Source organism: Urocitellus parryii, chromosome 4, assembly GCF_045843805.1.
Source record: "Urocitellus parryii isolate mUroPar1 chromosome 4, mUroPar1.hap1, whole genome shotgun sequence".
NCBI classification, from domain to species: domain Eukaryota; kingdom Metazoa; phylum Chordata; class Mammalia; order Rodentia; family Sciuridae; genus Urocitellus; species Urocitellus parryii.
This window is the reverse complement of record NC_135534.1, coordinates 6,610,764-6,638,289: the sequence shown is the minus strand read 5'-3', so window position 1 is coordinate 6,638,289 and position 27,526 is coordinate 6,610,764. Positions and strand designations below refer to the sequence as shown.

At 41.4% G+C, this 27,526-nt stretch overlaps 2 protein-coding genes across 7 annotated transcripts in view; one reads left to right on the top strand and one right to left on the bottom strand.

Moving 5' to 3' along the window:
* The window catches only part of Rbm14 (RNA binding motif protein 14), a 76,538-nt gene that overhangs the window by 23,734 nt on the left and 25,278 nt on the right, over positions 1–27,526 (top strand). The window lies entirely within an intron of this gene.
* Positions 15,886–26,613, bottom strand: LOC113188391 (RNA-binding protein 4B). 5 transcript variants are annotated; one of them, XR_013343523.1, is made up of 5 exons: positions 26,519–26,613; positions 25,469–25,892; positions 19,228–19,904; positions 17,504–17,723; positions 15,886–16,471 (listed from the first exon to the last, which is right to left on the bottom strand). XR_013343523.1 is itself a non-coding variant. In XM_026396691.2 (4 exons), the coding sequence occupies exons 2-3, from the start codon at positions 25,878–25,880 to the stop codon at positions 19,237–19,239; spliced, it is 1,080 nt and encodes a 359-aa protein (XP_026252476.1). In that variant the 5' UTR covers positions 25,881–25,892; positions 26,519–26,613; the 3' UTR covers positions 15,886–16,471; positions 19,228–19,236. The 5 variants fall into 5 exon arrangements, 3 of the variants coding, with proteins under 3 accessions (XP_026252476.1, XP_026252478.1, XP_026252477.1); XR_013343522.1 differs by lacking the exon at positions 15,886–16,471 and adding an exon at positions 16,472–16,552; XM_026396691.2 differs by lacking the exon at positions 17,504–17,723.

Below are 27,526 nucleotides of genomic sequence, written 5' to 3'. Positions count from 1 at the left end.
TCTCTCTCCTGCCCATTTTCCTGTTGTTCAGTACTTCCTGTAGCTTTCCTGTTCACATTCTGTTCTCCCAGCAGGCCTCATTGTATGCAGAAACTGTGGTGGGGGCTATGCCGTTTCCTCCCCACCTCCTGCCAACACTGTGGGTGTTGGATTTGGGAATGACCTTGATGAGAGGGTCACTGCTCCTGGGTTTCTTTTGACCCAGAGGATAGACCTTATAGAATTGAAATCACTTTTTTTTCTTTCCGGTGAAATAAATGGTTTTTCAACTTAGGGTTTGTGTGCTTTGAGAGAGTTCTTGCTTTGGCTTGTTTTGTGGTTCTTAATTTGTACTTTTAAAGAGAAGGGGTGGGTGTGAAGTTGTTAATATATTGAGCTTCAGGTGAACATCATCATTACTTTATTGTAGGTAGGACTTAACAAGTGCCAAAGAGAAAAAAAGGTTATACTGAAGAACCCAGGCAGGTCACCTTATTCCAATGAAGACTTTCTTCCATTGGTCTATCCTTATTAAAAACAAAAAAATTCCAACTATTTACTATTAGTTTAAGAGGTGTAGGTTTTTCCCTGTTAGAGAAATAGTCATTACCTACCCTATGACTGCCATTCTAACCACCCATTCAGGTCTAAGAAAAGGAAGTGGTTTGGGGGAAAAAGGGGTTAGCTTTTACCTTTCATGTCATATGGGAAATGGAGCGATGGCTCCCACCAGAGAACATTTCACTACTTCCAAAAGCCAGTAATGCTTTGTGATTCCTTTTATCATCAATTTGTATAGTTCTGCTAAAATCTGAAGCATGTTTGAATGATGATGCTGCTCGCATCTCATAGCTTGTGCTAAACCTGGCAGATACTGAACAATGAGGATGGGGGCTGAATGCAAGGAAGAGCCGTTGCCTTTGGGGGGGGGGGGCTACCAGGGATTGAACCCAAGGGGTGCTTAACCACTGAGCCACATGTTTTCCCTTTTTTATATTTTATTTAGAGACAGGGTCTTGCTGACTTTGGTTCTCACTGGGTTGCTGAGGCTTGTTTTGAACTCATTATCCCCTTGCCTCAACCTTCTGAGTCGCTGGGATTATAGAAATGCACCACTCTGTTCAGTTTATGGCCTCTTGTTTCTGTCAAAAGAGTTTCTTCTACATGTTTTTATTGTCTATACTTTGCCCCAGTTTCAACATACAGATTTGTGCCTACTCGGGGCATGTCTCAATATTTGCTAAGCAAACCCTGAACACTTGATGATAATGCCAAGCATAAGACTTTCAGGAGGGCTGGGGATGTGGCTCAAGTGGTAGCGCGCTCGCCTGGCATGCGTGCGGCCGGGGTTCGATCCTCAGCACCACATACAAAGATGTTGTATCCGCCGATAACTAAAGAATATTAAAAAAAAAAAAAAAAAGACTTTCAGGAAAGGGTTGTAATGAGATGTAGCAGCTGGTTTTATTTACTTGGGTGATTTCTCAAGAATTTTCTGTTAACTTCTACCCTATTGATTCATTCTAATTCATAGATGGCTGAGATTGGAACAGCTCTATTGAAAACATGGAATTAATTATTTTCTATACGTGGGTTCTGTGCTAGGTGTTTTGTGTGTTTTCATTTAAACCCCAGCAAACATTTTTCGGTTAATTTTCCTTCCCTGGCTGGGTTATTCTCTTTACCACTGCCAGTTCTCTTGGAGAAGTCATACCTACTTTGGTCCCTTTTTCTCTGAAGAGAGACCCATTGCTGATGTGTACTTATACCCCTTGGTCTGATGGGTGGGGTTGGAAAGTTTCAAAAGATGGGAACTAATGGTATTCATTGAACACATACTTTATTGAATGATACTTTGAAAGTTAGTATTTACATGTCAAGTAGAAAAGTCTGTTTAGATGGGGATAGTCAGTGAAGGTTTTTAAATGACGTCTTAGTAGAGTAGACTTGAGCATAATTTGTTTTCTTGATTGAATTCTGTGGCCCAGACTTCAAATTCCTAGACTCAAGAGTGACGGGCTACAGGTGCACACCATGCAGTTTATATTTTTGCCTTATGAAACAATCTGATCTGGTTAAAAATTTTAATTCCTTGGTTCTATTAAATGAAGATTTTTGCTTTGAGAGCCTGGTTTCCATGTAACAGACAAGTTTTTTTCATGGCTCAGTCTGAACTGGCTTAATATGCTACATTCCATACTAGAGCTCTTTTAAAAACTTGCTGAACGAAAATACCATATTAAAGAATAGTGGGGGACCGGGTGTGGTGATGCATGACTAATCCTAGCCACTTTGGAGTCTGAGGCATGTGGATGGTAAGTTCAGTTTGAGGCCGGCCTCAGCAACTTGGTGAGACCCTATCTTGAGAATTAAAAGGATTGTGTTGTAGTGGTAAAGTACCCCTGGATTCAATCCATTGTGCCCCAAAATAGTGAATTCTAAAATTATTTTTCAGAGATGATTTGAAAAGAAAACACTGATTTTTCAAAAACTTTTTTAAGTTTAAATGTAAATAACAAATTTTTGAGAAATTTATGGGTGTTGGTATCCTTTTATTAAATACTTATTTTTTAGTGTAGTTGGACACAATACCTTTATTTTTATGTGATGCTGAGGATCAAACCCAGGGCCTTGCACTTGTTAGGCAAGCGCTGTACCACTGAGCTACAAACTCGGCCCCAACACTGATTTTCTATTTTAATTTTTTTTTTTTGTAGTTGTAGATGGACAGAATACCTTTATTTATATGTAGTGTGAGGATTGAACCCAGTGCCTCACGAATGCTAGGCAAGCGCTCTGCAACTGAGCTACAGTCCTAGCCCCAACACTGATTTTCATTGTTAAAAGTGATTTGATAATTTTAAGTTGCTAATCCAGGATATTTCTGGGTTGAGGCTATTCTGCTTAAATGGACAAGGTTATACTGTCAGCACTTAACCTCAGGAGTTGGTTTTTCAAGAGTAAATCCTTGCTTTTTGGTATACTGAGGATCCAACCCAGGGCATTGCATATGCTAGACAAGTGCTCTGTTACTGAACTACAGCTTCACCCCAAGAATAATACTTTGATACACTGAGTTTTTCTTTAGAGTTTGATTCATTCTGTTACATGTGTGGTCATCTGTGAGCTGGCTTTGTGTTTCACTAAGTACTGACTGCTTACTGTGTTGATTATGCAGAGAATATGCAGGTAAAGGCATAGTATCTATCCTGTCTGAGCCTTGGGTGTGCAAATTCTTGGAATTCAGGTGGAGATGGGAGTAGTCACACAATTTGGAGTGATGGCATGACCCAGCCTGGTTCTGTGAAGATCAAAAGACCTGTGAGGGAGATCTGGGAGTTTGATGTGTTAAAGCTTGCATTTGTTTTTGTTTTGTTTATGGGGGGGAGTGTTGAGGGTGCTTGGGATTGGTGTTAGGGCCTTCCCACAGACTCAACATGTACTGTACCACTGAGTTACACCCCCAGCCCTTGTGTTGGGACTTTCATTTTGACTTAAAAGGTCTTCTAGGCATTCTCCACATTGGGGTTGAAGTAAAGTAGACCCTTATGAGGATGGAGTAGTGAGGTGTAGTAGTGGCCCAAATATGAGTTCTCTATCCACTAGGTGCTGCTGTTTCCACTGCAGGTGTGTATTGCCACTTCAATTTGCTGGGATCAATATACTTAGTGCTCTGAGTTCTTAAAACATGATGTTCTGGGCTGGGGATGTGGCTCAAGCGGTAGCGCGCTCGTCTGGCATGCGGGTGGCCCGGGTTCGATCCTCAGCACCACATACAAACAAAGATGTTGTGTCCGCCGATGATTAAAGAATAAAAAAAAAAAAACAAAAAAAAAACCACATGATGTTCTGCAGAGATTTCCTAGAATGATTGTGATGGGAAGTCCCAGGATTCTTTCTGTATTATGTTTGGAGAACAGTAGTCCAGGTTGAAGCAGGAGAAAATAAGAGTTCCAGAAGGCCATGTCCCAAAGACCAAAACGTTGATGTATTTGAAGGTAATGAAATTTTGAGTTCATTTGAAGAATTCACAGCTGAATTTATTGGTCAAGAACAATGAAAGTAAATGAACCAGACACTGGGGTATACACCTGTAATCCCAGCAATTGTGCAGGTTGAAAAAGGATCTCAAATTCAACATCAAACTCAGCAGTTTAGTCAGACCCTATCAAAATATGTAAAAAGGGCTGGGATGTAGTTCGGTAAAGCACCCCTGACTTAGATCCCCAGGCCAAAAAAAAAAAAGTTAAGGATGAGGATACAGAAACTTGGTACTATAATATGGAGTTAATCTTAGTTGGAGCTGCTGTAAGAAACAAAATGAGTAACTTATACATCACAGAATATTCTCACAGTTGTGGAATCTGGAAATTTAAAAATCAAGGCACTAGCAAATTTTGATGTCTGGTTTCTGTGTTGCTTTCACAGGGCAGAAGCAGTGAGAAATCTTGGGTTTTTTTTGTAAGGGCAGGTAGAATCTTATTTGTGAGGGCTCTGCCCTCATGTCTTGATCACATCCCAATACTGTCACCTTGGGAATTTTTTTTTTTTTAATTATGGAATGATTAGGGAAGTATAGAGTTACTTTAGAGAGAGAATTTTCAGTGTTTATTTTTTTAGTTCTCGGCAGACACAACATCTTTTTTTTTGGAAGTGGTGCTGAGGATCGAACCCGGGACGCATGCATGCCAGGCGAGCGCCCCACCGCTTGAGCCACATCCCTAGCCCTCACCTTGGGAATTAGGATTTAACCATAGGAATTTTGGGGGAAACATTCAGACCATAGCAGGGCTCAACTTTGACATTTTCTTGGTCATAATGATGGCAGTACTTACTAAAAATAATTGTATTTAATTGATGAACTACATATGGGCAGGTAATGTGTGTAATAGCAATTCTCATTTTACATAATAGAAATCAGTAACTTTAAAAAGCAGCAAATGGAGGGGCTGGGATTGTAGCTCAGGGGTAGAGTGCTTACCTTGTGTGAGGCACTGGGTTCGATCCTCAGCACCACATAAAAATAAAAGTGTTGTGTTCACCTTCAACCACTGAAGGGGGGGGGGGGACGACAAATGGAGAATTTTCTTATTCAGAAACAGGCCGAAGGAAAATAGTGGCTTCTAGGGAAGTTGGGGCAGAAGACTTAAGATTTTGTAAGTGAACCTTCAAAACTGAGCTGAACATTTATTCTAGGATTGCCTCAGTTGTCAAAGGCCAACAGAAAGCTTCTCTATCCACTAGGTGCTGGTGTTTCCACTAAGGGCTATGCCTGCTCCTTTAGTACCTTTATAGCCAAGTGCTTGTCTTTCCTTAGGTATGCAACAAGATGGGACCTTTCTGGCTGGGGCTATAGTTCAGTGGTAGAGAGCTTTCCTAACGTGTGAGGCACTGGGTTTGAGAATAGTTAGTTACTTATTGAGTTGAACTAGGATATCCTGATTTATTTATAGACTTAAATTGTTTGAAGAAAGAGACAGTTGTAGTGAACAATAGAAGTTTTTCCTAGAAAGCCAGACAAGCAGCCTGGGAACTATGATGTATGGAAAACAAAGTTTCCTGCAGAATTTCAGCATGGCACATGTATGAAGTGCAGAAGGCTCAGAGATGTGAAGCCAGATTTTGGATACATGGCTCAACTGAAAAGGAAAAAAGTTGGGCTTAGTAGTGTGTGCCCATAAACCCAACCATTCTCAAGGATTAGAGGCAGATGGATCATTTGAGGCCAACTTGGGTAATATAGCAAGACCCTGTCTCCTCCTCCTCCTCCTTTTTTTTTCTTTTTTTTAAGGATTAATTTGGGAATGAAATGGATAAGTCAATTATTAGACAAATTTTTAAAATTTATCTGAAATTTGAGTTATGCATTCATCTTATCCATAGTTTATATTTTAGTAGCACATAAAATAATGATGCATCTTTAAATTAGTGACTTTTTTTTCCCTCAGTACCTGGATGGAAACCCCATCTTTGTTGTTTAATTTTAAGACAGGGTCTTATTAAATTGCTGAGGCTGTCCTCAAACTTGCAATCTTCCTGCCTCCGCCTCCAGTCACTGGGATTATAGATGTGCAACAGTGCATCTGGCTTATTAATCTTTTAACTTGTGAATATTTTTTTTCCTTTGGCAAAGTAGCCCCATTGACAATCCAAGACAAAGCTTACTTGTGATGTTGAGAACTTCCTTATTTATGTTTGGTGAAAGCTCCTGTTATACTTGATTTTGCAGTATACCCACCCCAGTTCCATTTGGGCACATTGTCATATTTGGCTTATTCTTAATTTTTGTCTACCCTACTAGAAATTATTCTTCACTCAGGTCCCATGACCTTTTCTTTGAATTAGGCTGCAAGACTATAGATGGTCTCTTCAGGACACCTTAAACTCTTGCTCAGAAATATGTTGGTTGACCTGGCTCAGACTATAGCTCAGTGGCAGAGTGCTTGCCTAGCACATGTGAGGTACTGTGTTCGATCCAGATCTTAGCACCACATAAAAATAAAGTCATTCTGTTCATGTAGAACTATAAAAAAAAAAAAATATGTTGGGCCAAATGCAGGACTTAACCCCCAAGTTTCCTGCTGGGTGTGGGGAAAGAGTTGTTGAATCCATACCCAACTGGTCTGTAATGGTGATAGGTCAAATTACAAGTTGTGTGTTAATAGATGTCATTAATTTTTGGGTGTTCAAAGCTATGACCTTCCCCTCCCTCCAATGGGATCTGTTTTGTGGTGCTATAACAGAATTTGTCATTCTAGAGCCTGGGAAGTACTAAGTGGAGTGGCTCACATCATCCTAAGGCAGAAATTACTTGTCTATCTCTACTCTTACTGGGACATGGGCAATGTCTGAAGTCATATTTGGTTGTCACAACTTGGGGTTGCTACCAGTATCTGGAGGTAGAAGTCTGGGTTACTAATAAATGCCCTACAATATATAGAACCGTATCCACACACCCAAATATCAATAATGCTGAGATTAAAATCCTGTGATTTCATCAATTACCTGGGCATTGTATACCATCTAGAATTGTGCTGTCCAGGTATGATAGCTATAGCCACGTGTTGAATGCAAAATATCCACAGAATTTCAAAAAGCTAGTATAATAAATATAAAATGCCTTTTCCCCCCTTTTGGTGATGCTGGTAATTGAACATGGTCTCGTGTGCCAGTCAAACTTTACCACTGAGCTGTCCCCCCTCCCTCCCTCTCCCATTTTTTCCTAGTACTGTGTATTGAACCCAGGGACACTTAACCACTGAGCCACATCCCCAGCCCTTATTAAGTTGTGTAGAGCTTCACACTAAGTGGCTGAGGTTGGTCTTGAACTTGAGATCTCTTCATGCCTCAGCCTCCCAGCTTGCTGGGATTACAGGTGTGTGTCATTGTACCTGGCCCCAAATTCATTTTTTAAAACAATTATAAATGGATAAAATACCCAATAAATTATTTTTATGTGGTGCTGAGGATTGAAGCCAGTGCCTCACACATGCTGGGCAAGCACTTTACCTCTGAGTTATAACCATTTTCTTTATTTTTTTGTACCAGGGATTGAACTAAGGGATAGTTAACCACTGAGCCATGTCCCCAGCTCTATTTTGTATTTTATTTAGAAACGGAGTCTCACTGAGTTGCTTAGCACCTTGCGCAAGGCTGGTTTGAACTCCTGTTTCTCCTGCCTCAGCCTCTTAAACCACTGGAATTATAGGCCTGTGCCACCTCACCCAGCCCCTCATTCATTTTTTTAGTTGTAGATGGACACAGTGTCTTTATGTGTTATACTCCAACACTGAGCCACAAACTCAGCACCCCCATTCATTTTTTAATGCTCATTACCTGTTAAAATAATATTTTGCATATATTAGGTTAAAATACATTTACATTAATATAGTTTCACCTGTTTTTTTTTCAAATGTGGTTATTAAAAGTTTTCAATTGGGGCTAGTGTTGTGGCTCAGTGGTAGAGTGCTTGCCTAGCACTTGCAAGGTGCTTTGTTCAATCCTTAGCACCACATAAAAATAAATAAAGGTATTGTGTCCAACTACAACTAAAAAAATATATTTAAAAAAAAGTTTTCAGTGGCTGGGTGGCTCAGTGAGCGCTTGCCTTGCACATGCGAGGCACTGGGTTCAATCCTCAGCACCACATAAAAAAAATAAAGATATCGTGTCCATGTGTAGCTAAAAAAATATTTTTTAAAAAGTTTTCAATTAACTATTTGACTTATATTTGTGGCTCACGTTATATTTCTGTACCATAATGCTGATGTAGATGAAGACTCTTAAAAGAGATCTCCAGTCCCAAGTCTCCTGTGTGCTCAGGATTCAATAATTCAAAGATCTACTTGATGTTTAGTTATTTTTATACACTTCAAAATTAGTTATGATTGAAGTGGAACTCAAGTCTCCGCACACCAAAACTTCTCAGTCCTCACCATCTCAAAATGTTAATGACTACCTATCTCTTGTAGTCAGATTCATAGTACTGGGGATTGAACCCAAGGCCTTGCATGTAGTAGGCAAGTGCTGTACTACTAAGCTATATCCCAGCCCTCATCTTTGATTCTTTTATTTCCCTTAATAATTTCTTCAGCACATTTTATATCAAATGTCTCCTTGTCTTTGCCACAGCCATAGAACTCTTCTTTCCCACTTAGGACTACTACAGTGGCCTTCTCCTGGTCTCTCTCCCTTCTTTCCTCCAGTGGTCTGTCTGCAATTTTGTGTCTATTCAGGAGCCAGAATGATCTTGTCAAGTAAAATCCAGATGATTACTCTCTTCCTTAAAACCTTTCAGCAACTTCCTATTTAAAGTAAAAGGTTTTCTTTGGGCATTATAGGCTTGGCCTCTACCCCACATACCATTGTCTCAGACAAAATAACCCCTTTTTTTTTTTTTTTAATGGTTTTATTTATTTATTTATTTATTTTAGTTTTCACATCTTTGTATGTGGTGCTGAGGATCGAACCCGGGCCGCATGCATGCCAGGCGAGCGCGCTACCGCTTGAGCCACATCCCCAGCCCCAAAATAACCCTTTTTACCCACCTTAGTTTCTAAGTCACAGTGGCCCACCTTTCAAAGCCTCATTACCAAACTTTTTCCTGTCTCAAGGTCTCCTTTCTACCTGGAAGGACCTACCTTTTGACCATTTTAGGGGTTTACTTACCCCCACCCCCACTAACAGGGATCAAACCCAGAGCCTGGTGCCTGCTAAGTAAGTGCTCTACCACTGAGCTACATCTTCAGCTCAGTGGCCCACTTGTCCTTTAGGTCTTACTTTTAGGACCAAGCATCAGAGTGCCTTCCCAGACCACCTGTTGCAAATTTGAAGCCCCCCCCCTTTCTAGTTTGTATATATTGTGGTATTTATCCTGATTTCTTTACTCATTTATTGAATACTCTTGAAATTGAAGAGGTGGATGAGGAAATTATCTACCTTACTAATACATAGCCCAGTGCCAAGAAAACAACATGAGACACCTGTAATGGGTATTTAAGAACAAATATATGTAAGCTATTATTTGAAATGATGTGCTTTTGTTGAGAATATACTGCTCCATTCACAGCTTCAGTAGCCATGAGTCATGTGAGAAACTGGGTGCCAGCTCATGGCTAGGCTAGCATAGAATCTGAGTTCATGGGCTGGAATCCTGCAGTTCAGCCACTTAGCTGTCATGGTAGAGCAGGCCTATAATCCCAGCGACTTGTGAGGCTGAGAGGAGGACTGAAAGTTCAAGGCCAACCTCAACCACAGACCTTATTTCAAAATTTAAAAAGGACTGGGGATGTAGCTCAGTGGTAGAAGTCCCCTGAGTTCAAAAAGTTGAGCAATCAAGAAAGGCAGGGCTGGGGATGTGGCTCAAGCAGTAGTGCGATGGCCTGGCATGCTTGCGGCCCGGGTTCGATCCTCAGCACCACATACAAAGATGTTGTGTCCGCCGAAAACAAAAATAAAATATTAAAATTCATTCTTAAAAAAAAAAAGAGATAGATGGTATAAGTCTCATGCCTGAGGAGGGCCTGTAGTTATAGATGTGATCCCAAAGGGCAGTGCTAACTAGAATGCTGGTGCCCCACCCACCTCTTTCTACTTAGCTGAATTGCTGAGGCTGACCTTGTTCTTTTGATCCTCTTGCCTTGGCCTCCCAAATTGCTGGGATTTGTGTATGTGAGGGTCTACTTAATTGGTGAGCTCCAGTAGGGTCGGGACCCTGTCTTTAGTTTGCACTTATCAAGCTTTTCATGGCCTAGCACAAATTATTATAGCAATAGCCAACATTTACAGAATGCTTTGCGTTTACTGGCCCAAACAACCCTGAGATGGAGGTGTGTAATTTGCATTTGACATCTGAGGAAACTGGCTGAGGTTAAGTTGCATACCCAAGGTCACAGTAAGGGCTTGGATTTGAGTTCTGGTATCCTGTAGAACCTGAGTTTTGAACCATTAGTCCAGCAGTGAGTAGGTCCAGGGCCATTAGCAGCACCCACTCCATGGCTAGTGCACCTAGGCTCTGAACTTTTAGATTCTTGCTTCTTGCCTTTGTCCCCAAGGTCTTGAGAGAAGGGGTAGGTACACAGAGAATGCTGGCTTGCCTTTGCTGCCTGGCAGAAGTAGTAATCCATTACCCTTTTCAGTGCTGTGCAGTTTAAGGTAGTTACATGTAGAGTGTTGGATGCATGCTCAGCTAAACTGGGTTGGAAGTTCAGCTAAACTGAACTTCACAGAACTCATCATGTCCACACAATCAGGTATGATTCACAGCCATTGAAGTATATTGGCCATGCCTCAACATTGGGGAAGACAGTTGTGCTCATAGCACATGTAGGAAGTCCTTTTGCTAGCCACTCAACTTTCCCTATTCTCTCAGCCACTGTCCTGATGCCAGTTCCAATGACCATCCAGGGCCACCACACTGGTAGCCTTGTTGGCCTTAGCATATGAAGAGCTGGGAAACCTCCCCTCTATGTGGACAGGTAGGTTCTCTTAGGACTGCAGGTTAATAGTGGTTAAACACCCCTAGGTTCAATCCCTGGTAATATGCTCCCCCCTCCCCACGGCCCTCCAAAAAAAAAAAAACCAACAAAAAACCCCTGGGACTTTTTCCAAAATGTCTTGGAATAGAACTAATCTGTCCTACATACGCAGTGAATGTTTGTGAGGGATCATGAAAGCCAAGGGGATGTCCCTGACCCAGTTTTGAAGAACAGTAACCCAAGCCTTCATGAATTTCTTCCTGAGTAGTCAGCCACTTAGGGCAGGGTTCTGGGCATCCACCCAAGCAAGGGCCAGGCACAGTGGTCATATTCTAAGAAGCACTTGAAGTCCAAGGGAAAATAAACCCTATCCTGGGCCAGGGACATCTCTTTAGCCTTCATCCATCCCTTAGAAACATTCACTGTCTATGTAGGACAGATAAGTTCTATTCCAAGACACACATTTTCAAAGAAGTCTTTTTTTTTGGAGGTGGGGGGCACGTTACTAGGACTAGGGATTGAACCTAGGGGTGCTTAACTACTATGCCACATCTTTTTTTTTTTTGAAAGAGAGGAAGGAACACATTTTTTTTAGAGAGAGGAGAGAAGGAATTTTAATATTTATTTTTCATTTTTTGGCGGACACAACATCGTTGTTTGTATATGGTGCTGAGGATCGAACCAGGGCCGCACGCATGCCAGGCGAGCGCGCTACCGCTTGAGCCACATCCCCAGCCCTATGCCACATCTTTTGTAAGCCACATTTTTAATATTTTATTTAGAAAGAAGGTCTCACTGAGTTGCTTGGGGCCTCCCACAATTGCTTAGGCTGCCTTTGAACTCCTGATCCTCCTGCCTCAGCCTCCTGACTTGGTGGTATTATAGGCAAAAGTCAATCTTAAGGCACAACTCTTAACAGCTGTTTTAGATTTCTCATCACAATTACCATTTTATCCTGTTTGTTACAATTATCTGTGTCAGGTCTCATTTGAGTTTAAGTGATAGTGATAAGATTCTTATCCCAGAACTCTGACCTCAGACCTGTTTCTAACCACTATACTCATAATCTCAGTAGTCTATGAAGATCTCTGAGTGATCCCATCTCATCTCCTCTGCCCCTTAGCACTCAACGGTGCTTTTTGCAAATCCTTCCAGCAAACCCTGACCTATACCAGGTACTAAGCAAATATTAATGTTGGAGAAACAGCCTGTCTTCTTATTTATGACTTGATCAACCTCAGGGTTGTACCCAGAATCTCACATCCTCATGAATGGTCCATTTCCTGTCTACAAAGGTATCTTTTCTTCCTTTAAAATAAAACTTTAAATCAGGTGTGGTGGCACACACCTGTGATCCCAGCGATGTGGGGGGCTGAGGCAAGAAGATAGCAAGTTAGCAAATCGTTGGAATGTAGCTTAGTGGCAGAGCACCCCAGAGTTCAATTCCTAGTACCAGAAAAATAAGAATCAATTCTGCTGACTTCCTGATTCAGGGAGAAGACCTCTCACACATTAGACAAATGCTGTTCACTTTTGTTCCTTTCCAATCAGTGATTTTTTTTTTTGGTGGGGGGCATGTTGTACTGGAGATTGAACACAGGGATTTCCACACTGATCTGCACTCCTAGCCCTTTTTATATTTTCTCATTAAGTTCTTTTTATTTATTTATTCTTAAATACAAAGACTTTTTTTTAAAAGAGAGAATTTTAATATTTATTTTTTAGTTTTCAGCAGACACATCTTTGTATGTGGTGCTGAGGATGGAACCCGGGCAAGCGCGCTATCGCTTGAGCCACATCCCCAGCCCTCATTAAGTTCTCTTTAAGTTGCCCAGGCTACCTTCAGATTTGTAATCCTCTTTCCTCAGCTTCAGTTGAGGTTACAGGTGTGTGTCATTGTCTGGCATGATTTAAAATATATATATATATATTATATATATATATATATATTTTAGTTGTAGTTGGACACAATAGCTTTATTTTATTTATTTTGTGTAGTGCTGAGAATCGAACCTAGGGGGTTGTACTATGTGAGCACTCTACCGCTGAGCCACAATCCCAGCACCCCCAGCATAATCTTTTAAGAATCAGCCTGTTATTCCTAAGCTTAAAACCTGAAGCTTCCAGTTATTCTAAGCTTAAAAATGAAATTTCTTAACAGAGCTTAAACTTACCTCTTCAGATTTCTTTTTTTTTTTTTAGAGAGAGAGAATTTTTAATATTTATTTTTTAGTTCTCGGCGGGCACAATATCTTTGTTGGCATGTGGTGCTGAGGATTGAACCCTGGCCGCACGAACGCCAGGCGAGCCCGCTACTGCTTGAGCCACACCCCCAGCTTCAGATTTCTTGATTACAGTTTTTCCCTGCCACAGAACTGCCTTTCTGGATCCTAATGGCATCTTACTTAGGAGCCTTCACATGTGCTGCCTTCTCCACTTTGTTGTAACCACACTCCCACGTCAGTCCTTGTGATTTGTTTTTTTGGTGTACTGGGGATCTGGAACCCAGGGCCTTGTGAATGCTTGGCAAGCTCTCCACTTAGCTACATCTCAACCTTTTTGAAAAACTTAGGGTCCTGCTAAGTTGCTTAGGCTTGCTATATCACTGTAATAGTTTTCACTCCATAGTACTTACCAAAAAAGTAATTAAGGTTTGCTTCTCCTATTAGGAATGTTCAGTTCCATTTAACACTATATCCCCAGATTCTGGCCTACAGTAGGAGTTCATACAGTTGATAAAGGAATTTAGGAGCTTTTAGTGTGAGAAGTCATGGAACTTTGAAGTGTAGTCTACAACAAGAAACTTGGTCTTGGTGAATAAAAGGATTTCTACAACATGCAATTTCTCATGTAAGAACTGTGGTTTAGACATAAATACATTTGTCCCTACCTCAGTAAATTTTTAAAAATATCTTTATTTTCATGTGGTGTTGAGGATTAAACCTCACGCTTGTGAGGCCAGTGCTCTACCACTGAGCTACAACCCCAGCCCCTCAGGAGTTCTTTAACTGGCTGAAAACTTAATCCTTTGAGGGATACAGGGCTATTCTTTCTTTCTCTCTCCCCTCTTCCTTCCTTCCTTCCCTCCCTCCCCCACCTTCCTTCTCTTTTCCTTTCAGTACTGGAGACTGAACCCAGGAGTGCTTTACCACAGAGATACATCCCCAGCCCTTTTAAAAAAAAAAATGTTCAAATAGAATCTAAGTTGCTGAGGCTGGCCTGAAACCTGTGATCCTGTTGCCTTAGCCCTGAGTTACTGGATTACAAATATGCACCCACCACATCTGGCAAACATGTTGGTCAAAACCTAACCTCAGATTGTGGTGGTTGGCTATGCCTGGTATCATGCACATCAATCATGAGAAAATCCCAGCATATCTTTGACTTCTTTTCTTTTGTTACATGGACAGTCCTGTCAGTCTTGTGTCCCCATCGAAGCTAACCTGGGCCCTGTGTGAAATACACTAGTTGGAAATGTGGGCATGGATCTTTATATCACCACATCCTTAGGCCCTTGTCTCCCAAATCAGGGAAAACTTCTGTTTCACTGAACCCTGTCAGGACTATTTTAAACATAAAATGGGAGGACTGAAGGGTGTAGCTCAGGGGTGAAGGGTGTCCTTAGCATGCTCTAGGCCCTGGTTTGATCCCCAAGGTAGGATGTGGAAATGCTACAATTGTAGGTAAAATTTCACATGTAGCCAGAAGTAATATGTCACAATAAAGCTTAAGCATGGTTGAATCCATCATTAAAATTCATTTTATGGAGACAGAACAATGATTTTTTTTTTTTTTTTTAAGAAAACAAAAAACCAGGCTGTCCATGGTGGCATATACCTGAAATCCTGGCTATTTGGGAGGCTAAAGCAAAATTCCAAGTTCTTTGCCAGCCTCAGCAATTTAGCAAAATTAAAGTAAAAAGGGCTGGGGATGTAGCTCAGTGGTAAAGCACCCCTGGGTTCAATCCCAAGTCCAGAAAAACAACAACAAAAAGAAAAGAAAAAAAGCCTCAAATATAGACACGCTTTACTATACAATATTATCACCGTATATTAAAACACTATTTGGTTTTTCTCTCTTTTTCTTTTTGTTTTTGGTATGGCCGTAGACGACTATTTGCTTTTCTGTTCTAAGTATTATGACACTTTAAAAATTTTGTTACTGCAGGGGATTGAACCCAGGGCCTCCTCTTGCATGCAAGACAAAAGTGCTCTAACACTAAGCCACATCCCTTGTCCTTTTATTTTAAAATGAGATCTTGCTAAGTTTCCCAGGTTGCAAACTTGTAATCCCCCACCCTCAGCCTCCTAAATAGCTGGGTTTACCGGTGTGTACCACTGCAACTGGCCTACTCCCACCCTTTTTCTTGGTGTGGTACTGGGAATTGAACCCAAGGGTACTCTGTTACCAAGCTACATCCCAATCCCTTTTTATTTTTTTGAGACAGGATCTCATGACATTTCTTAGGCTTTGCTAAATTGCTAAGGCTGGCCTTGAACTTCTGATTTTCCTGCCTCAGCCTCTCAAATATATGTTCATTATACCAGCCCAGCAAACTATGAAGTCAAATTGAGTCACCTGATAGGTTCCTGTAGATATTCTGGCTGAGCCTTTTCCTGACTCAAAAGTTTCCTGTGGGGTTTCTATCACTACTAATCTAAGTTGTAGCCTTTAAACTATCAAGAGCAATTCTGGTTATTTAGAGAAAAGCCTGACCACCAGCTTACACATTCATCAGTGTCTCAATATTCTGGCATTATTTCTCACTATCACCTATTTCTGAAGCCATATTACTCACTAATTCCTTTCTTCTACATGTGAGACATTCATTGATTAGAATTTTGTAGTTTGAGCACACTGGACAAGAATGAGAAGATTCTGGTGGTAAAAACAATCATACAAACAAAAAGATACTTCAGTGTTAGAAATATTTATTTGTCAAAAAAATAAAAATAAAAGTGGGAGGAGTGGAGTTAAAACAAGGCTAAATTTCAGCTAATGCTGTACCACGATCACAGGTCAGACCAAAAAAAAAAAAAAAAAACACCAAACAAAAACAACAACAAAACCCCCAATGGTCCTAGCAATTTCAGAAGATTAGCTTCAATGTTAAGAGTCCAGAGCTAACAGAGAAGAGTAAAAGGCTGTTTGCCACTACATGGTCATTTTAAAGGGAGATGCTGTAGGTAGGCAGGGAGGAAGGGTTCAAATCCTAGGGAAAGCAAGATAAGAGGGGTTCCACTGTACAGGAAAAAGGGAATGCCAGCATAATCCTTACCTAGGGATGATCTGAGGCTGAGAATATAAGGAACAAAGTGAAAGGCTACTAAGACTAGTATCAGGAGGAAAGAAAAGTAAACTTAGAAGAATTAAATTAAGAAAGAAAACATAGTTGGTCTCAAACTCCTCTGTTTACTGAAACATGAAGCAATGGAAACATCCCGGCAAAGGGGACCGCGCGGAGCAAGTTCTCATATATGACCGCAGCCCGAGGGTTCAGTCCGCAATTATCCTACCTGAAAGAGAGCACAACACAAGAGGCTTACACAATGCCTGGAGAGCAGCTTGGCTCCGAGTACAAGGGCCCTGGTCCCGTCCTGTATTCCAAGGGGGGGGGGGGGGACAAAGAACAAAACAAAACCAAGTCAGATTGGATCAAATTTATATTCCACAAAATCATCTAGGGTTCTATTAAATAGGTCTATAAAAGAATATACTAATAGCTATATAGGACATACAGATGTAATCTAGGTGAAAGTCTGCTGTGTTAATGGTAAATTCAACTTTCTCATTTTCTTAGCCATCTTTTAAACAATATAACTATTTTTTTGATTCCAGGGATTAAACCCAGGGGAGCTTAACTACTGAGCAACATCCTCAGCCCCTTTTTATATTTTATTTAGAGTCAGGGTCTCACTAAGTTGCTTACAGCCTTGCCAAGTTGCTGAGGCTGGTTTTGAACTTGTGATCCTCCTGCCTCAGCCTCCCAAGCCGCTGGAATTACAGGTGTGTGCCACGGCGCCTGGCAAAATAACCTCTTTAACAGAAGGCTACTATTGCTTCAACAAAGGGCAAACATATACCAACAAAAATAGCAGTTTAATTTTTGGATCTGGGAAAAGCAGAAGATACTGAGATCTCAAATATGGCCAATTGTTCTACTTTCCCCTTTAAAAAAAGTGATATGGAATTTCACTATGTTGCTCTGGTTGAATTTTCCTGGGCTTATAAGTGTTCCTTCTGAGTAGCTGGGACTATAGGCGCAAATAACCACACCCATTTTAAATTTTTCATAGTAAACAAACTTTTAGAAATGACATTTGTAAAAGGTACAGTTCTCAAGGAACAGTGGGTCATTCACCAATCTCTAACACAACTACATGTCACACTGTCACAGATTTAGAACCACAGTTCCAGTGTTTTCTCTAATTGACCAAATCTCCCTTGCCAAATGGAAAGAAGAAATCACTGCTAGAATTCTCTAATTCTTCCATTGATGATGGAAACTCCAGACACCAATGGCTGGGGGAAAAAAGAAGTTAACTCACACCAAGTTCCTCTACTTATTACAGACAAAGGGCCAAATCTTGGTCTTGATCTGTGCCAATCGACTTCAAAAGCTGTGACGTTCTTGGATCAGTTCTGCTAGTGAGACCCGAATTTGGATCCCCAACAGTTCTGTAGTATTTCCTCCTGGCAGCCTCATTAACATCAGGCTCCTGGGACTGCAACCAACTCAGGGTTATTCAGTCCATTTGAGGTTCACACCTGGAAGGTAAGTTTCTTTAAAAGTCATCACTACAAAGAGGTTAGTTGAACAACCACTGTTCTCAGTTAAAATTCACTTTTAAAATGATGTATCAATACCCTTTAAAGACCACAATATATTAATTTAAAAATTAACTTTGAAACATACTTAAAAGAAACAGAAGTTATCTGACAGATTGATAACAACTTACTTCACTTCAGAGGCATCTCAACTCATGGTAGATCCAGCTGTAAAAATTAATGGCAAACTCCATAGCTTCTAAGCTTAATCTACTTCACACACATGAACACACTGCTGCACAGTGGTCTCAGGAAATCCCAAGTCTTACTGACATGGTCATATAAGATATAAAATCACAGGTTCATGACACAGTGCTTCTCACTTCACAAAAAGCAAATTCTGTAGCTTTTCTTTTCTTCTACACCTATACCAAAGAGGGGATAACTTGAAATCTTGGAAGCTCAGTAGTAATTCGGTTTAACCTTGCTACTGGGGCTCAAATTCAAGTGATGCCCAATTTCAAAGTATAAGTAAAACCATGAAAATATAATGTCATGATGCTATTTCCACTCTGATTAACTCAATACTCAATATTTCCTACCCCAGTGACTTGCAGTAACTTAGCAACTTTGATACACAATCTCAGAAGCAGGAAACATTAACTTTTCAGAGTCACAACCTATAGGATTTTATGTACATCAGAAGATTGCCAATTTCTAATTCCTTAAGTAGTGTTCCCACACAAAAAACCCAAAATGCTGAAAGAAATGGGAAACGTATCATAGGTTACAAGAAAATAGGGGTTAAGCACTCCAATGCTCTAGATGTGAATAAGGAAAGAACTACATGGGGCAGAGCATCAAACATTCAGCAAACAAGTATCTTAGAATTAGACACTTAACATTTATAGGACTTTATCTGGCTTGCAGATATCATACTTGAAGAGCTTCCATGATAAAGGCTAGTGACCCAATAAACAATCTTATTAGCAAATACTCTGTGATTTCCATTGCTAAGTCCTGAACCTGTACCCTTCAGCTTAATACCACACTGTTAGTGGGAATTTTAAGAGTCAGGCTTGAATTTGAATTTTGGCTTCACCTCCCTCATTTACCAAATGATGATGGGCAAACTACTGAATCTCTGGAGCCTTAGTTCCCTTCCTGTAAAAAGAAATATCTCTTACTGTCTAGATATTAATACACACAGGTCACCAAACATTAGTTATCTTAAATGTTTTTCTGCAACTCAAGTGGATTTACAACTGATTATAGGAATATTATTCCTAACAAACTGTTCCTGTAGTATGTGAAGTCACACGCTAAAACCTCAACAGGCCAAGTGAACCTGTGGAATAAGCTAGAGAAACAATAAAGAATAACACATAATTAGTACTTTTTGGATTCTGTTCTAATAGCAAACAAGTACCTCTAGCCTCCTCTATGAAGGTCTCTTGCAAGGGAACTAAATGGAATCTCTTAATCACACCCACCCCACTCTCACCTCCAGTTTTTAAAAGGCTGAGTACCGTGCTCGGTCCACATATTGCTCCCGCTCATACCGGGCCATGTCATACAGAGAATTCCGTGTAGCTGCTGAAGCCTGAGACAACTCACTTTCTGGCCCATAACCGTAGCCCTCTCCAACTGTGGGGAGCAAAGCTGTAGCACGACGCAGTGGGCTTCTGTCCCTTCCATAATAGGAGGAAGAGGTGGCGGCAGCAGCAGCCATAGCAGCTGAGGTAGCAGCAGCACCAGAGTTCGGCAATAGGTGTCTGTCATAGGGATCAACAGAAGTAGAGTTGAGGTGACTGGTCACAGCTGAGCTCTGGACTTGAGGCAGATGAGACATGGTCTGCTCTGCATAGTTGTATGCAGAAGCAGCAGCCGCCGCCGCCACCGCTTCATAAGAGCGGACCCGGTAGCGCTTATAGTAGTCGAGTGCTCCATAGGCGTCATTGTAATACATGGATTCCCCATAGCCCATGGTATAGGGTGTGCGCACTGCTCCATACTGTTCATTGTATTGCTCAGTAAAGTCTGCCACCCGCCCAGTACGATCTACTGGGCACTCTTTGGACCAGTGTCCCTCTTTCCCACACCGATAGCAGCCACTCTGGTCTCCCATCCCGGGGGCAGTTCGAAGCCGGCTGGTAGACAACTGCACGTGCATCCTTTTGCCTTGAAGAAATAGATTAAGAAGATTATAACTCATTGACACTCTTTATCCTCCCCCAAAGGAAAGTAAACATAGGACACATACATACACACACTCTTGTGACCCTATTTCAGCAATGCCCTCTAAAAAAAATAGCTGAAGTTTCAATACAGATGACAGCCAGAAAACGTTAGTCCTCAGAGACCAGTTAGTCCTTTCTACTTACTTACCCCAGTAGCAAATTCCTACCTACTTCTGTCTCTGCAACTTTCCTTTTCCCCCAAACACAAAAGTAAAAAAATTTCTAATTCTTAAAGACTATTATCAACTATAATGATTCAAAACCTGAATACTTTTCAATGATACATCCAACAAAACCTCAGTTATGCTAGATCTGGAAGGCATCTTCGTTCTTTCTTCCTGATTTACTGAAGGCCATTTAAGGCCTGAGCACTTACTGCAGCTTAGAAGCCACAGCAACAGCCAGGCATGGTGGTACATGCTGTAATCCCAGTGACTTGCTGCAGTAATTTAGCAAGAACCTGTCTCAAAAAATAAAAAGGGCTAGGGATATAGGTCAGGGGTATTGTACCCCTGGTTTCAATCCCCAGTTATGGCTGGAGGAGTGGGGAGGGGACCACCCCAGCAATAGGTCAGGTTGTTTCACAGTGGGAAGAGCATGTGCTCATTAGCATGCATAAGGCCCTGGGTTCAATCACCACCAACAAAACCCAACAGCAGTCTTCTTTCCACCTTGTTTCCTTCAGCAGTTTCTGCAGGGGAAGGCTATGTTGGATGCCAAATTACATATCTGGCTCATCATCTGCTTCATCCCCTGTATTTCTGAGAAATAAGACATTTTAACCTCATCCTCACTTTTATCCTCAAGGGCTAATCCATGAGTCTACTGCAGAAAACTCTGACCAAGGTCTCTCAATAAGAATTAGGAAGACCTTAGGGATAATGTGTTCCCATGTAATGGAACAATCAGGATTTCAACTTGCCACTTAGTTTACAATTCTTTTCTTAAAAAAAAAAAATATATATATATATATATATATATATATATATATATATTTTTTTTTTTTGGTAGGTGGACACAATAACTTTATTTTTTATTTTTATGTTGTGCTGAGGATCGAACTCAGTGCTTGATGCATGCTAGGTGAACGCTCTACCACTGAGCCACAAGCCCAGCCCTCTTTTCTTTATTTTAATGTACTAGGAACTGAACCCATGGGTGCTCTACCACTAAGCTACATCTACAGCCCTTTTTAGTTTTTGAGACAAGGCTTTGCTAAATTGCTGAAGCTAACCTTGAGCTTGCAATTCTCTTGCCTTAGCCTCCTGAGAAGCCAGGATTATAGACTTATGTCACTGTGTTCAGTGCTTATAATTCTTTATAGGGGATTTTCTGTTTGTTTGAAAATTGCAGCATTTGCCTAAAGGATTCTGGGCCCCCATTCAAACAACTCACATCCATGCTTCTAAGAAATGACTAGCATTGAGGAACAGCTTTGAGAAGAAATCAACTTTGCTCCTTTGCTCAAGGCTATGTGCAGCCAAACTGAAGGTCCCTTACTGAAGGTCCCTTACTGATAGATGAAAGCATCTGGAGTCTTTAAAAGCAGTTCAGGAAAAGGGAGTGGTAGTGGCAGTAATTTAGTACTGAACTGCATTAAGATTCTGGAGATCAAGTCAATACTTTTAAAAAAATTGTGGCCATAAGGCCAGTAAAAATAAAGAAAATGGGCTTCTTGTCATTTTTAAGGGCTGCTCAGAACAGTTTCCCCCTCTGCCATCAGCATATTGCTCTCTTTTAATAGGTCTTGGTCTGAATACAGCTGTGCAATAGGAAGCTTTGTACTTCCACTATCTTTTTGGGAACAACCTGATTTAGGATGGGAGCCAAAACAGCACCATGCACTAACCACGAGAAGGGTGTGGATTAGTGCAGTCCTATCACTTTAGTCTAACTTGGTTCTGCCCCAGAACTCACTCTTCAGCAGAAACAAAGATGTTCAGGCTTTTGACCCCCAGCTGCTAATGAACAGGCAGCATCCACCATCACCAGACTCAATTAGCAGACACCAAGCAGCAATAACTCTGCAAGCAGCATTTTAGTGAGCCATCCCAGTTTTCAGAGATTTAAATACTCGCATCTAATTTTTACAAGTTATTCAATGTTACCTATGCTTACAAAAGAATTAGATTTCTGCCCCTACACACACACACACACACACACACACACACACACTCTCTCTCTCTCTCTCTCTCACACTCTCTTACATATCAAATATAGAATTCTCTATAATTTAGACTATAAAATTATAAATTACTTGGCTTTCAAACATACACATTAAGCTATGTGACAGATACAAACTGTGCTCTAATTCTGAAGTCAAAGTAACAATGATAATCTAAAAAGTAGCCAATCCAGAGACCTAGAAGTAACATTTGTAAGGGGAAAAAATCCAATTAAACTTGCATTTTATTTTTATAGATTCTGGGTCTGTTTTTTAGAGAAACAAAATCCAGTGATTTTACCTTGATGTTTCTGATACTAAATCCAATCTTCATTTCTGTTTTTCTTAGAGGGTGGGAACTCCTAAGTGTATAAACATCTGTAGCAAAATCAAAATCTATCGGTGTAGTTGTGAAAAGGATACCAGTTTAAAAAAAAAAAAAAACATCTAGAACTAAAAAACATCTATAATAAAGTGATAGTAGGCTTTTTTTTAAAAAATAGTCTTTCCAACACAGTCATAACCAAGCTTTTAATTTAAACCCCCTAAAGTTCCTGTAATAATTAAAAAGTACTGTGTTTCTCTATTACCTTTCAGAATCAGGGCAAAGACAAATTCTACCACTCTATTCTACTACATGTAGATAGGCCGGAAGTTTAAAAGATTTTCTGAGACCTCAAAGTTACTGAAATATGCCAAAATTTCTCACAAAATTAGCGCAATAATACTATTTTATCTTGAAAGCTGGATCAGAAGAGAATATTAAAATGCTGAGGTGGGAAAAATGGGGTCCTAATTTTTTAGCTCCTATTATGTGCCAGGATCCAGAGATGGCTGGAGGTGTAGTTGATATACAGCAGTATATCTGAAAACAAGACATACAAATTTGGGAACACCTTCCTTTCCAATACAACTATGTTCCCCTGGTGCTTATGGAGAGAAAACAAAATCTGAAAGGCACAGATAATTCAGCTTCTACTGCTTCCTTTTAGAAATCATACAATGCAGAAACCCAAATGGCAACCATTAAGTACATAAATAAAGGTTCAGAAGATGCCCAAAGTGGCATTTTCCAGAGACTATCTTCATTAGTAGATGACTAAAAAGGCTTTTATTAGAAAATTATGCAAACTGATATCTACATTGTATTTTCTGCAAAACTGATTTATTTTCCAATAATAAACTTGTCATTTTGGGAAAATATAGGTTACAAAAATGTCTGCATGTGTAACTCAAAGATCACTCTCCAGAAGGCAAAGGCACACAACATAAAAACAGAGTAAAAGATTTCTTTCCTAATTCAGTTTAGTGTCTGTGCTTCTAAGGAAATGATAACACTTTTAAATGTCTCATGGGATCCATTGCATTATTCAGGTATCTACTTCATAAGTAATAACACCAGTTTTATTAAAACACTCAGGGCTAGGGGCATAGCTCAGTGGTAGAGCACAAGCCCAGCATGCACAAGGCCCTGGGTTTAATCCCCAACACTGCAAAAATAAAAACAAACAAAAAATAGTCATTCTAAGCCATCTTCTTCCAGTTAACTGATTTTTCTTATACATATTTTTGCCCTTTTCCTTTTATTCAACTGCACATGCTCATTGTCAAACCTTCCTGCCTCCCTCGAGGAAGAATAATGAACTTCTCTGGGAGGGTCTTGAAGGTGCCTAGAACTTTGGAGGATTAAACAGAAATGTAGTATTACTGCTACAACACCTCTGAAGAGTCTGTACCTGAATTTACATTCTTTTAAATTCTGCTTATTACCTGTTAAGAGAGAACCCTCTTTCCCCATTCTCCATCCATGATCTCCTTCCACCATTGAATGAAAACAATAATACTTTTAAAGGTAAAGTGTACCAGCATCCCAAAATAATAAAAGAAAAACAAATATAAATTTAAAAAACAAATAAGAAAAGCTTAACTATCCTATCACATTTTAAATAACTTTCTCTCAATACAAACACTCATGGTTGCAAACAGCACTCACCTTTCATCATACAGTGCTTTCACTGTGGAAACATTTTCACAACTATTACCTCATCCTAGTCTCACTACCATACTGTGGGGATGGTACAACAGGGATCATTAACTCTATTTTGTAAGTAGGGCAAATGAAGCAGAAAAAGGTTAAAACATTTGACCACTTGGTAATTAATACCAGCAACTTTTGCCCTATGTTTTTAAGAGTAGCTAAAGACCAAAGCATCACTGGCTGAAGCCACATATACTTGATGGTCCTCAACCACTAAACTCCACTATCTGTACACTTTCTCATTTTTTTCTGGTCAATTTCTATATTTTTCCTATTCTTTCCATTCTGCTTTCTAGGTTTAGCAGAGGAACTCGAAGTACTTAACAACTCTTTTAGTGGCACTCAGGGCAAAAAGGGTGTTTATTTTAAGAACCAGAAGTGGCTGTGAATGTGTAGTCCAACATGATACTTCTACAAAAACCTTGCTGTACAATGCTATTCAACAGAACTATCTGTGATAGTGAAAATATTCTATACATGTGCTAATTCAGTAGCCATTACCCTCATATGACTATTGTTTGAAATGTGTCCAGGACAACTGAAAAAGTGAACTTTTTATTTTATTAAATTTCAATTAATTTAAACTTACCAGCCACATGTGGCTAGAGGCTACCATATTAGCACAGTTCTAGAGTTTTCAGATATCCTCTTGTGGTATTAATGACAACAAATATAACTTTATTATCAATATAAACAATGATACACTCTATGATGCTTAACTGAAATTTTATCATAGAAGTAAGACTATCATTTCCATTTAACCTTGAATTTTTAGAAAAATTTACTTTTTTCTTGGTTGTGCTTGTATAGTCCAAAGACTTAACAAATTCACCCAAAAAGACACTTCCCCAAATCCAGACTCACCACTCAGATTTATAATATAGGGCTTCCTCTAAATACCTTTTCCTCATCACTACCCCTCACCCAAGGCAGTGGAATATAAACCCTAAGCATTTAAACCCTCAAACCAAAGGCTTCTTAGGCATAACAAAAGAAGTAGATAAGTCACAGACCTTTATCCTCCCCTCTCCCCAGCAAACAGTTTCATCAGCATTTGAATTAATGAAGACCACAGAATAAAGTGACCCACACTTTGTGGTCCTACATAACTGTTGAGGAACATCTCAGCAAACATGAACAAGGGAAGTGTTCTGCTTCCCCAAGAGTAAGTTATGCTTAAGAGCAGTAGACATAATCTATTATTTCCAGTTAAAAGATCCTGCCAGCCCCATGGTCTTGTTCTTGCACCTGTCTTGAGCTAGACCCCACTCAGCTCTGCCACCCAGGCCCCAAAGCAGTTCACCTTGAAACTCTGTGTTGTCAAGGCCCCTGATGGCTTCGACTGCATCCTCTGCCCGCTCCATGTGTACAAAGGCATAATCTTTCACGATGTCACATTCGATAACTGGGCCATACTCCTCAAACTTGGCCCGAAGCTCTTGGTTGGTACAAGTGGGACTGATGTTGCCCACATGTAACTTGGTTGAAGCTTTGCTCTTGTTTTTGCTGGCTTCCACATTGATGTTCACCCCATGCAGCTTGTAGTGGTGTAGGTTGCGTATGGCATCCTCGGCCGCCGTCTTGTCCTCTATGTGCACAAAGCCGTAGTTCTTGATGATGTCACATTCCAGCACCTTCCCATATTGCTCGAAGAGTGAGCGGATCTCTTGCTCTGTGGCCTCCCGGGGCAGGTTTCCAATGAACAGCTTCACCATCCTGACAAGAGCCTGGAAGAGAAGAAACAAGATTTCAAAAGTCAGATGGGTGGGAAATTAAAGTGCACCGCAACATTTCTGTTTAATCCTCCAAAGTTCTAGGCACCTTCAAGACCCTCCCAGAGAAGTTCATTATTCTTCCTCGAGGGAGGCGGGAAGGTTTGACAATGAGCATTGCGAGGTACGAGTAACAAGCAAATAGGAGGTCGGAGGTCAGCATGCACAACACAGTGCATCTCCCGGAGAGGAGGCGTACTTAAAGCAGCGGGTTGGAGCTGCATGTCTAAACAGCGAGGAAAAAGCAAGCGTAGGGCAAGAGGCACCCGAGTGACCCGGGTGACACAGTTTTGGAGGGAAATCTGTGTACCTCTGCACTGCACGATATCGCCTTCCCACACGCTCTAAGATAAAAGGCCCGCTCGGGGCCAAACCAGGACCCCGGCAGCGGCCCGACCTCCGCCTTCCTCACCCAACAAAGACTCGGCCCGACCCCGGCCCCGCCCCCTCCGTCCAGCCCCGCCTCCCCTCGTTGTCTTACCGGGGCTGCCCACAGCGCCACCAGGAGCCCAAAGCCCGTCCGCAAGGGGCCCGGCCCGCCCGCCCCCGGCTCCCCGCACACCCACACGACCCCCTCGTACCTCCCGGTGGCGGCGGCGGTGGCGGCGGCTCCCGCGTCAGAGAGAACCCGACAAAATGGCGACGGCCGCTCGAGCCTCGGCGCGACCGGGCCCTTTCTCGCGCGCCAGCTCACGCACGCGCGGGTGCGCGCGGCCTCCTCCCCTCCCCCTCGCGGGAGCCGGGCGACCAATCCCGCGGCCGCACACAAATGGTCGCCCGGCTCGGGGGCGGGGCCAGCAGGGGACGGCGCTGCGGGTCCGAGGTCAGTCAGTCCCCAGCCCCGGCTAGCCAATCACCGCCCTGGGAGGGGGTCGCAGCTCCGCGTCAGAAGGGCTCGGGACGCAACCACTGTGTGGGTAAACTCAGAAGCTCGGGGGAGTCGCTAGCCGTCACAATGGGTCGCGCTATTGGGCCCTTGCAGAGGGGTTGCTGATGACAAAGGGTTATCTCACCGGGTCCTCTGGAAGGGGGTTACTTAGTGGGCTGGTCCGTTTTTATGGCAGCTGGGGGCAACATTTCAGAAACACAGCAAACCTTGACTTTTATTTTTTTGTAGCGCTTTAAAGAATTAATTTTTTTATTGCAAACGAGTTATTCATTAGTGAGAAAACAGAACCAAGGAACAGAAAGATGATCTGCGATAGAGCTGGGAGAGGACTAGGAGGTATATCTACCCAAACTACAATTTATTCATCTATATACGTGGCTGGTTTTCTCTCTCTGGCCAGAGTATAAGCTCAAAATGTGTGTCGTTGGTGGTGGACACGCCAAAAGAATACTTGGTACAGAGAACGAGACAGATTCCTTGCTTTAGGGTGGGACAGGTCTCCAAGTCCTCACCGAGATACTGGAGGAAGGTAACTGTGAGTCTCCCGACTGACTTTCTGGCATTCAAAATTCAGCTGCGGTCTAAGGGCACCTCCTGGTGGCAAAAGGGAAGCTATTAGGTGGGTTCGCTGTCATCCTCCAACAAAGCAGAGACATTTATGGAGATTGATGGGTTGAATTTATCTCAAGAGTAGAGGTGC